Below are 12,071 nucleotides of genomic sequence, written 5' to 3'. Positions count from 1 at the left end.
TTCCCTATGGAAGTCAATAGGGACCAGCAACTGTCTGGTTACCCACATTCTTCAAAATATCTTCTTTTTTGTTCAGCACAAGAAATAAATTAATACAGGTTTGGAACAACATTACAGTGAATAAATAATGACAGAATTTTTATTTTGGGGTCAACTATCCCTTTAAGAACAAGCGGCTGCATTTATTATTAGGGCTACTGTCACTTTAAGACCTGTACGCGACACGTCTAATATACACGGAGCATTTGACAAGCAGATTTCTCTCAATTTTCTCGGTTTGCTTTGAGTTTAGACATAACCAAATGTTCTTATGTAAACCTTGTGTGTATTTGAGAGTATAAGCGAAATAATACTCGAAAGATAACTTAGTCCAGCAACAGGCGCTGTTAGACAAGCTTTTAGTGCATGTGCACGTCGGGTCTTCGGGCTCAGAACAGCGCATCAGCAGTGAATGACATGTTTAACCGGCAAGGCTTTAAAGCACATGCACATTAACTTTTGTGAACTCGCTGAACTGATGTAGCCGTTCCTCTGCGTTAATATTGCGAGTATTTGTCGCGTTGTACACTAATGCTGTTGAGACGGAGGTGTCAGATAACGATATAGCTGCTACATATTTCTACAAAAGCAGTCAGCAGCTTGCTTGGAGCAATGGATCATAGCGCAAATTTGAAAAATATCGATATATCGCCCAGCCCTGATGACCTAACTGTCAACTGACAACGATACCAGCGCGAGAGCGACTGAGATAAGAAATTGAGCAGGTGAACAAGCTGAACCAATTAGACATTCTCTGGCTGAACGCAAATACGTCCTTGTTGATACTTTGAAAGGAACTTTCTGTACGCACGTCAGCCAGTTATGGGTTATGACCTCATATTCTCCCCTTTTCACTCCGGCTGCAGACACCCGTCCCCCTCTTTTTTTTATTTATTTTAATTTTTTTTTTACAGATCTGCATGATTCACGTAGTTCACATTTTCAGGTCAGAAAATCCGGGTTCCGGATTAATCCGGAAAAATCACATCCCTGGGTTATGCGTATTTGGCGTGCTGTCCGTGTGAGGGGGAGGGCTCCCAGCTCGGAAATTGTGCCCGAACCCAGAGTACTCCCCCCGTATCTCTGTTTAGGAAGATAATCAGGCAAGTGTGAGGAGATGGGGTGGTGGGAGGGATGCTGAAAACTGTCGAGAACTATGGGTGAGTCGACTGCGAATATTTGTAGGCATATTTGTTGACAGCCGGCTGGAATGACTTGATTGATCATTAGAACGTGTTCTTCCCGAACCTTGTTAATAAAACATTAATTCTTGTTTTAAAAAATGAAGATGTCAACATGTTCTAGGAGACGCGAGCACAACCTATTTACGGTGGTTAATGGAAATGACAATACTGTTCTCTTTTGTTGTTTGTTAACACTATGTATGTAGCCTAAATCGCGCAGTTGGGGGTTTAATTTATGTTAATAACACGACAGGAAAACATCCTGCTGCGATCTGTGACACATGCAATCCTGCTACTGTACAATTAACATTTAAAGTAACAATTTTCCGGACACAAAATTAACTCAAAATTGCAAACCTGTTATGGCCTGAACTTTTTCAACATCCAGCTGTTTTTTTTGGGGGGGGGGGCCTCTCCCAGATTGTCCTGTTAGGGTGGACTCTGCCAGCAGTTCCTTTGTGAACAGCAGAACAGCTCTTGGGCAAAAATGCTCATCCGAGATCTGTTCAGCCGCTGGTAGGCCCTCTTCAGAACACTCACTGCACTTCCAGCCAATGAGTGCTGTATAAAGAGCAGGAGGGAGAGAGAAAGAGAGAGACTTAATTGACAAATTAATATATATTAGGGAGATGTATCTATAGCCCCTTTCACACAGCGAGTTGATCCCAGGAAATTGCCGGCAAATTGCCAGAACGCCTTCTGTGTGAACGCAAACACGACCTGGGATTGCTTCTGGGATTGATCCCAGGTTGGGGACCTAATAACATATGCCGTAATCAGTCCCGGAACGCGCGCTGTGTGAACAAAAGCCAGGACCAATGCCGTAAAGGGTGTGTCTTTAGTGATGACGCTCGTGCCATCGCGCGACTCTGTTGCTCTTAGAAGAAAGTTTGTGTTTGTCATCAACAAAGAAAGGACGAACAAATACCTACAAACTAGGGCTGCACGTTTTCAAGTTTTTCATTAACCGTTAACCGAGGCCCTTTCGGTTAATAGCCTACTCGGTTAACCTATAGTGTGCGCGCGCAAAACCTCGAGATACAGAGTTAATTTTTAACACCTTTAATAACTGGTTGGACCCCATTTGAAACGAAATTAATTTATAGAAATAAAATGCAGGGGTAAGTTCAGAGCAGTTAAAGTAGGCGCGTTTCCATCACCCTTCAAACACCCTTCAAAGTCATAGCGCCACCTAGTGGCAACAGGAAGTGACCTTTAACGAAGCAGCCCCCGCCGCACCTTTGACCGACATGTACGAAATTTCTGTGGTACATCTACCATGACCAGACGCACAAAAAAGCCTCAAGAACCCATACCCTAAACTCGACAGGAAGTCCGCCATTTTGAATTTGGCGACCGATTTGGGACGATTTACACACTCTGTACTTTAACGAACTCCTCCTAGGGATTTAGTCGGATCAACTTCAAATTTCTGCTGTACCTTCTAAAGGCATTGACGATGTAAAGTTGTGCTATCTGCGCGTTTTCGTCGATGGGCGTGTCCGTGGCGTCGATGATTCGCCATGAAACAGGAAGTTGTAGTAACTTGGCTGTAAATGCCCAGATCTGCACGAAATTTTACACATTTGACAAGAGTCCCGCCCTGAACAAATCTACATGCCGACATTCACCCACAGTCATAGCGCCACCTAGTGGCAACAGGAAGTGACCTTTAACGAAGCAGCACCCGCCGCATGTTTGACCGACATGTACGAAATTTCTGTGGTACATCTACCATGTCCAGTCGCACAGAAAAGTCTCTTGGAGTGATGCCCTAAACTCAACAGGAAGTCGGCCATTTCGAATTTTACTGCCATTTTTGGATGATTTACTCATTACGTACTTTCACTAAACTCCTCCTAGGGATTTAGTCGGATCAACTTCAAATTTCTGCTGTACCTTCTAAAGGCATTGACGATGTAAAGTTGTGCTATCTGCGCGTTTTCGTCGATGGGCGTGTCCATGGCGTCGATGATTCGCCATGAAACAGGAAGTTGTAGTAACTTGGCTGTAAATGCCCAGATCTGCATGAAATTTTACACATTTGACAAGAGTCCCACCCTGAACAAATCTACATGCCGACATTCACCCACAGTCATAGCGCCACCTGCTGGCAACAGGAAGTGACCTTTAACAAAGCAGCGTAGCAAATGCACAGCCGCACCGGCTGAGCTCCAGAATATACAACGTGGCCGCCTCACACCCCGACGCGCTACAGGTGCGAGGGCCCGCCCATCGCTGCTTGCAGCTTTAATTTTTCATTTGTCATTTTTCAGAATGCAGAAAACATCGTGCCCAGAAAATATTCCTGTACCAAGGCATCGTGGACAGAAGAGTTAAAAATGTGAGTAATTTTCCCTTTGTTCCTCTTGGTCTTTTGCCTTTGTGCCGACAAAAGCCATGGCAGGAGACACTGGGTCTCATTCATGAAACATGAGCAGAACAAATTTGTGTGTAAATCGTGTGTAAAGTGGTTCTGGCATAAATTTTCAGATTTTTCATAAATCGTCTTACAAAAGCTCTAAATGCAACTCTTGCTGCTTTCTGAACTAACTGTAACTTCTCTCTATATGTCTTTGGTTTCAGGGAAAAGAAGAAGTCAAAGTTATGTGGACCCCTTGCTCAATATGGTAGGTCTTAACCCTCCTCCTACTTAACCATCCTAGATGAAATAAAGTGGCGTAATGGGCTGCAACCAGGTTCATACATTGACAATGCAGTAGTAACCACCATATTTTCAATGAGGTTATTTGGATAATCATGTTAAGACAAAGATTTTAGTTGTTTTTAGGATATAATTCTGTACATGTGTAGTATGACAAATAAAGACAGAGGGCATGTTTCACATGTTATAGCTGAGGTTGTTCTTTTAAATTGTATTGTGTGTTTTCTTCCTTTCGTTCCTGGACAGTGGCAAAGTGTGGAATGACACCTGGGAACCAGCACAACAATATTCATGACTCCATGGCAACAGCAGCATATGCAGAAACTGGGGGCTTCGACAGTTTTAGCACAGTTTCTTCTTCTAAAGAGCATGCTGTCATTTATAAATTGTTTCTTCATCATTTCATTGACGTTCACTTTTGAAATAAAGTTGTTGTTTTTTTTTTCATTAGAATGGAAGTGTGCTGTTTAAGAATTATCAGTTTTGATAAGATGATAAAACACTGCCTGTGCTTTTTTAAGCAAGATATGTCTTCACTGCCAGTTCGAAAACAGCTCACAAACACCCTGAAATAAGTTTTAGAAAACATGTTACATCTACCGCATTTCAGAGTTTATGTGTTATGTTTTTTTAATTTGATGATTTTCGCCAACTTATCATTATGCAGATACATGCAGGTAAATTGCTGTTCTTAAATGTATTGGTCTTAAATGTATTTGTATTTTGTTCTTAAACGTCTCGGTTACGGATGTAACCCTCGTTCCCTGAGTAGGGAACGGAGACGTTACGTCAGAAGTGACGGAGAATGGGGGTTTCGCATGAAAGCCAATCCTCTTCGAGTATTTAACAACGAGCCAATGGCATGAAAATGCCTTGGGGCTGCGGAATTTGCATAGCGTATCTCCGCCCCACGCAGTGGGTATAAAAGGAGGAAGTGAACGCAACCGCAGTATGTCTTCGCTGAGGAGCCAAGACTGAACTCCGGCGTCTACCCAGCGATACAGCTGAAGTGGCAGGGAGACGTAACATCCGTAACCGAGACGTTCCCTTTCGTAGTCACTTCGAGTTACGTCAGAAGTGACGGAGAATGGGGGTCAGTGCCATCACGCCATCTTCAAGCTGTCTTCCAGTGCCCTGCGAAAGTCTGGACCCCTGCACCTTACCCTTTTTTTTTTTTTTTTAGGGATCCCACTTTGACACAGGATTACCAAGGTACACTGGGAAACATATCCCGGGAGGGACATGCTACCAGATGCCTACCGAAGGAGGACTTACAAAAACACATATGGCCGCATAGGAACGCATGGCTACTAGAATTTAACTCCAGGGGTAACAGATGGCTTGCCAAGGGAAGACACATGCTCAGAGAGGCTTACAGTGGATAATACTGTATGGTAATAATATGGTAACTGTCTCATGTCAGTTACCATAGGGAACCGTGCACATGGAGGCACCTAGCCGGCAACCAGAGCAAACAGTGGTGCCCGCATCGTCGGTGCTGGAGGACTCAAGGCTTCAACGGAAGACACTGAGGAAATATCGCACTTATCCAATCCGAGGAGTGGAATGGCGAGCAAGCGAAGACACCTAAGCGGGTCCAGTACTGGCGGAAGCGAGTGCGTGAGAGGACACCGGCTCAATTCGCAGATTATAGAATCTGGCGAAGGTGTTGGGTGTCGCCCAGCCTGCAGCTCTGCAGATGTCTGTTAGCGAGGCGCCGTGCGCTAGAGCCCAAGAGGAGGCCAAGGGGGCACGGATGGCCTTGCTGCTGGTAAGACAAAGCAATGGCGTCCACTATCCAGTGAGACAGCCGTTGCTTTGAGAGAGCCCTTCCCTTCTGGCTCCCCCCATGACAGACAAAGAGCTGGTCTGAGGTCCTGAAACACTGCGTCCTGTCGACATAGGTGCGGAGAGCACGTACCGGACAGAGCAGTGCCAAGGCTGGGTCTGCCTCCTCCAGGGGCAGCGCTTGCAGGTTCACCACCTGGTCCCGGAAGGGAGTGGTGGGAACCTTGGGCACGTATCCAGGCCGGGGTCTCAGGATCACGTGAGAGTAAGCCGGCCCGAACTCCAGAAACGCTTCGTCAACGGAGAATGCGTGCAGGTCCCCCACCCTCTTGATGGAGGCCAGTGCAACCAGGAGTGCTGTCTTCATGGACAGCTGGACCGTCTGGGGATGGAGTCGCCATTCGCCGGAGATAGGGCGGATCCGTGACAGCTCGTCGGCTGCCAGGTTCCGGTCTCCTGGAATGTTTACTGCACGAAGGGACCTTAGGTGCTTCTGACTCCATAACAAGAGGTGGCGGGCGAGCTGCGACAACCGGCGTGAGCGTAGACCACCCTGGTGGTTGATGTACGCTATTGCAGTGGTGTTGTCTGAGCGGACAAGTACATGTTGACCCCTGAGCAGCGCTCGAAAGCGGTGCAGGGCCAGGCGTACTGCCAGCAGCTCGAGGCAATTGATGTGCATGAGGCGCTGGGGTCCTGTCCAGGAACCGGCGGCTGCATGCCCATTGCACATGGCACCCCAACCCGTGGTAGATGCATCCGTGGAGACAACGAGATGCCTGGAAACTCGCTGAAGAGGGACACCGGCCCGTAAAAAGCTGAGGTTCGACCACGGGAAGAAGGTTCGGCGGCATGCTGGAGTCACTGGAACTCGAAGCGAGCCGCGATGCCATGCCCACCTCGGGACTCACCAGGCCGTCCTGTGTCCTCGAAGATGGTGAGGCCAGGGTGGGCTTCGAGCACAGCACAACGAGTAAGTTTGCATCACCTGTTTTTATATATACCTGTTAATATAGAGATTTTTAGGCAAACATTTAGGCTTAAAGTACATTTGGATACCCATTTCTGATAATTTTAATTTAAAAAAACTATATACATTTTTTTTTGCAACCAGGAAGATGGGTCGGGGATGAAATACCGCTCAGACATGAGATGCAGTTACCCCATGTGACCTGGGTAATTCGGTGATCGCATCCCTTGCTTATTGCAATAACCCTGTATGCAGGGATCCCAATACAGGGAATACACCAGGCCATCCTGTGTCCTCGAAGATGGCGAGGCCAGGGTGGCCTTCGAGCACAGCACAACGAGTAAGTTTGCATCACCTGTTTTTATATATACCTGTTAATATATAGATTTTTAGGCAAACATTTAGGCTTAAAGTACATTTGGATACCCATTTCTATTTTGTTTTGTTCCAAAATGTTATTTAACCATACTTTTCATTATCATTCTGTATGTTTCAACAGGCGCTTGCGTTCGGAGGATCCTGTGCCAGACAACTGGAGGGATCTCTGTCTGTAACAGATGCACTGTTTAATGTTTAAAGTGTCTTTCTGCTTTTTATTGTGTGTGTGTGTGTGTGTATAGTTCTTAACTTGTTAAAGCTTCAATTGAGTTCATCTATATATTTCTTTGTTGTTTCTGTATTAATTGTGTATGTAGTTTTTACTTTGCTTTATTGTAATTTTAATAAAATACAGTTTGCTTTGAACAATTGTTTGATTTGATCACAATACAAGCTAAGACGTCATATCCCAGAGGGCTTTGCATCTAAACAAACATGGCTGCACCCTCAATGTTACAAGACACACAAATATCTCTGCAAAACCTCGACAGATTTGGAAATATATTTCAAAAAATGAGAAGAGTAGACCATAATGATATTTATTTAAAATAAATTATAAGTCCTCCATCTCTTCATTGTTGGCACAATACTGTAGAGAAATAAAAATCAAACGAAAAGTTGCAACAGAGTTTGACAGCTGTCTGTAAAATACTGTAGAAAAATCAAAATCAAATGACAAGTTAAAGTTATTTTAGTCCTATTTTATCTCAGTCACTCTAACATTTGGTGAATGTAGGGTCACAGACAATACTTATACTAATAAAAGATTTTTAACAGGAGATTATTTAAATCGAAAACCATAAGCTACAGCATAATCAACAAACAATCATAATGCAACAATAGGTTTGTGAAAATTATTTTTTATTAACAATATAAAAGAGCACTCCAAAAGAATATGTACACTGCATGTTGTTCACACATTTTATAAACTTGACACCATTATATATAAATGCACAGCCTCATCACATGTTTTACAGTTAGCGATTAGAGCTTATTCAGTTGTTTTGAATAGAGATCACTGTATTCTAATTTTTAGAAATCCCTTCCTGGGCATCTGAGAATGTGTGGAAGAAGATGCAGGCCCCGTGAACACTCCCGTAAGGCTCCCACTGTTAAAAGAATGATTGAATTCAGATTAAGGGAAATTATGTTTTTAAAACAGAAAAGAAATATGCATAGCAGCTTTAATTCTAATTCTTATTCGTATAGTTCTTTACACAATAGTGCAATTCTGAATTGTCCATAGAAAAATACAGTTAGTTAATCATGTATTAGTTTATGGGAAAACACATCACCGATGTTGAGTCGCCTCTTCACAGGGGTCGAGTCGTCTCTTCACGGGCGTTTGGTCATCAAATCAGAGGCGTTGGGGCATCTGAAGTCTCCGTGACACGCTGGATACAAGCTGGACCTGACGAACCCCGCTTGTCCCGAGATAACAGCAGAAAGGCAGATGGGAAATAATTAGCATAGCTGATTCAGCAGTAGTATAAAAGGTGAGCAATATGTGAATGAATGGTTAAAGAGATGCGTAACTTTATGGAAATTGTTCTCAGGTTCTGGCTCGCTCTCAGCATCCCTCAAGGAGCTCTGAGGAGCCGACGATGGAAGGAGACACTGTCCTGGGATGCCCGGGTAGAGTGCGTGGTGCCCTCTTCAAAATCCTGCTGTGGTAAACCAAAAACAGAGAGGTTATTTTACTAATGTACAGTGAGCATAAATTAATGTACAATACTGTTCAAAGTATTTACAATACACTTACAATAAGTACTTTACTCTACTTACAATACAGTCTGTCTGGGTTGTCAGTTCACAACGAGGCTCCATTTAAATTTGTCACACATGGTCTGTGAGAGGCAAGCAGACGTCCGGCAAAATCACAGTCTGAAAAAATAGAGTCTGTCCGGGTTGTCAGAGATCCAACCACTCCAGCTCCAGGACGTAGATCAAACTCAATTATTTCATTGGTCACACTGAGGCTCCTTTTACATGAAACTACAACGTTTAGACGCTACTGAGGCTCCTTTTACATGAAACTACAATGTTTAGACGCTATTGAGGCTCCTTTTACATGAACATCAAGTCCATACGCAAGCTCCCAATTTTGTCCAAACATTGATAGTCCATGCGCAAGCTCCCAATTTTGTCCAAACATCTATAGTTCATTCGCGAGCTCACAGTTGACAAACAAATCATTGATAGTTCATAGTCTTGTGTCATAAAATGTGACACAAATTGTAAAGAATCAAATGTTCAGCCACTCCAGCTCCTCTATCTCCCCACGAAAAGTCCTCTTCTTGATGCCGTGGTCGAAGCAGATCTTATCATCTTTCTTAATGTCCGTGGTGGCCTGAAAGAGCAGGACGTGCCTGTCTCCCCCCTGAAGCTTCACTATGCAGTGGCATGGCTGCACGTTGCACTTCTTCTTTGAGTGTGTAATTCATCTCCCGATGGTTTCCAGAGACGGGTGGCACTCACAGGGGAAAGTCTCCGCATCGATGCAGATTTCGTCAGGGCCATGTTTGAAGAAAAACAGGTTTCCCAGCTGGTCCTGCGTCTCTGCCATCTCCCTGCCCTCAGCACCTGTGATCACCTTTCCGTGGAAATCACACAGGATGGAGCCCTTCCCGAAGGCCTTGGTTGCAACAACGCCTGTGGTCAAAAAGAGGGAGTCATTAATGTGCTGTTCAGTTATTATATTCATTTTATTTATGGATTTTACTGTGCTCATAAGACAGTTGTACATACCTTTCTGCTCCCCAAAGGCCTTCACAGCCAGACCCGACCATTTCTGCCTGGTCACCCCCTTGATGATGCCCGGGTCACTCTCCGCCTGTGCTCTGCTGAGCGGCCTCCACTTCGCCATGATGTCCTCTGGACGAGGATGATTGGCCGTCCAGCCCTCTGCATCTATGACTTTGGCCACCATCGCTGCAGTTGGGGTACGTCTTGAGAATTTTGCTGTCAAAGAGAGCACATTTGAATTAAAATTCAGGTTCACATACTAGTTCTAAGTGTTTCTGTTGGAGCAAATCTAATCATTGGATCATAAGGAAGTATATACACGTACACAAAAGATGTTGCTCCCGAAGGCTGTACTGCAGAGCCCTCCACTTGTCATAAAAGACTCTGTCGCCGGGGAACCCAGCTTTTTCTCTCTGGGTCTTGTTGGGTGGTTGGCCAGTGATTCCCACAGGGAAGGCCTGCAGGAAAGCATTAAAGTCCGGGGCTGGGCTGCCAACCTCTTCTTCCACCCGCCTTCTCTTCACTGCCTGGGTGCCCTCTTCACCAGAGTCGTAAGAAGAGGAGCTGCAATATCAAAAAGGTTTGGAGGTTACAAACTAACGAACTGATGGATGAGCGTTGAGAAACATTATTATTATAACAGATTTATAACATAATTATATTACAGATAATTACATACCGTGTCAGGGAGCTGACAACGGCTGCTTCAGAGTGGCCACCGGCTGCTCCAGAAGGTTCACCCGCCGTGCTGGTGGACGCCTCTTCTGAGTCCAGGTCTGCCTGTTCAGGAGCATTAGCCACAAAAAAGTCTCTTTGGCAAAGCTCTTTCAGAAGAGCCAGTCTGGATGGTCTGTGGGGGTAACGTTTCACCATCTCCTTGTAGTCCCAGTTCCTGGCTTGCCGTGTCCACGCCTTGGCAGACTCCTTTGCCCTAGTTGTTTCCTCCATCCGTTCTTCGGGTGTGTTCTTTTTCATACACACTCTGCTCAGATGCGTCGACAGCATCTCCTGTGGTTTCCCACAAAGCAAGCAGTGAATGATGCGACGGTCGTATTTCTGTCTGTGAGACAAAGCAGACACACCAAAACTTACAAATCAAATGAATGAAGACAGTGAATTCTTAAAACAGAGGCCTAATATGACCCTTGACCAGCAAAACTTAAAAAAGAGATAAAAACTTAAACCTTAAACTCTTAAGTATGCAGCAGAACAGGGCATTGTCCTATTACCATTGAAATGGAGCTCAACAGAAAATACACAAAAACACAAACATTACCTCTTCTCAGCTTGTCCTTCCATTTCAGCAAAATCCAATTCAGATTGTCTCAGCAGATCAGCAGAGTAGATAGAATCCAAGTGTTCTCAGCAGATCAGCAGAGTAGATAGAATCCAAGTGTTCTCAGCAGTTCAGCAGAGTAGATAGAATCCAAGTGTTCTCAGCAGATCAGCAGAGTAGATAGATCCAAGTTTTCTCAGCAGATCAGCAGAGTAGATAGAATCCAGATGTCCTCAGCAGATCAGCAGAGTAGATAGAATCCAAGTGTTCTCAGCAGATCAGCAGAGTAGATAGAATCCAAGTGTTCTCAGCAGATCAGCAGAGTAGATAGATCCAAGTTTTCTCAGCAGATCAGCAGAGTAGATAGAATCCAGATGTCCTCAGCAGAATCCAGGAGTCCTCAGCAGATCAGCAGAGTAGAATCATTTGAAGAAAAGTGATTTTTCTAGCAGAATGCTTCCCAGATAAACCTCCTGAGTGTCTCAAACCAGCCAATCAGATCGCAGTATTATACAATGGGTGTCTGCCTCTGCGCAGACCTGATAATGGGCCATCATGAGATAGCTGAGCCATCAGTGAGCCATCAGTGAGCCATCAATGAGCCATCAGTTTTACTGCCTGAGCTTGTGAAATGAAACTGATTAGTTCTAATGGTTTTTAAATGGGCAATCATATTTACTGCCAGGGATACTTAAGTGTTTGTTGGCTTAAGAGATGGAATTAATTTAAGTCCTGAGGGAAATAATCTTTCTCAACTCTTAATCTTTCCGAACTCACTGATTAATTTGATGCTAAAAGCAGAAAGAAAGCTTGAGATTTGAGTTAAATAAAGACGTTTTAGCACAGCAGAAACAGTAACGACAAAGGCCTGGGGTGAGTTCAGCGGTGACAGCCGCAACTTTAGTCTGTATTATCAACTCCCTGAACAAGATACAGATAATTCAATGCAAACACATTAAAGTGCAGGTCTCAAGCTTTCAATAGATGTGCAAAACTTGTCTGTAGCATAAACAATGACTGAGATGC

General features: G+C 44.4%; 1 protein-coding gene and 1 long non-coding RNA gene across 2 annotated transcripts; one reads left to right on the top strand and one right to left on the bottom strand.

Annotated features, from left to right (window-relative positions):
* Nucleotides 1-3,454: 3,454 nt before the first annotated feature.
* Nucleotides 3,455-4,314, top strand: LOC120479210 (uncharacterized). Its single transcript, XR_005622871.2, has 3 exons — nt 3,455-3,567; nt 3,810-3,853; nt 4,135-4,314. It is a non-coding gene; the product is annotated as an uncharacterized LOC120479210 (long non-coding RNA).
* Nucleotides 4,315-9,699: 5,385 nt separating this feature from the next.
* On the bottom strand, nt 9,700-11,068 carry LOC148997634 (uncharacterized). Its single transcript, XM_089120236.1, has 5 exons — nt 11,046-11,068; nt 10,449-10,829; nt 10,095-10,333; nt 9,773-9,985; nt 9,700-9,707 (listed from the first exon to the last, which is right to left on the bottom strand). The coding sequence occupies exons 1-5, from the start codon at nt 11,066-11,068 to the stop codon at nt 9,700-9,702; spliced, it is 864 nt and encodes a 287-aa protein (XP_088976362.1).
* Between the last annotated feature and the right edge of the window lie 1,003 nt (nt 11,069-12,071).

Source organism: Pimephales promelas, chromosome 2 (assembly GCF_988280905.1).
Source record: "Pimephales promelas chromosome 2, fPimPro1.hap1.1, whole genome shotgun sequence".
In the NCBI taxonomy this organism is placed as follows: Eukaryota; Metazoa; Chordata; class Actinopteri; order Cypriniformes; family Leuciscidae; genus Pimephales; species Pimephales promelas.
Note: the sequence above shows the minus strand (reverse complement) of the source record. Positions and strands in the feature narration are given on the sequence as shown.

Bases quoted from the DNA above. Each gene is read 5' to 3' on its own strand.
- LOC148997634 (XM_089120236.1), bottom strand. From the start codon at position 11,068: ATGGAAGGACAAGCTGAGAAGAG. The intron at 10,830-11,045 runs GTAATGTTTGTG...TTTGTCTCACAG, and splicing joins GAAGGACAAGCTGAGAAGAG to ACAGAAATACGACCGTCGCA. The intron at 10,334-10,448 runs GTATGTAATTAT...TTGATATTGCAG, and splicing joins GTTGTCAGCTCCCTGACACG to CTCCTCTTCTTACGACTCTG.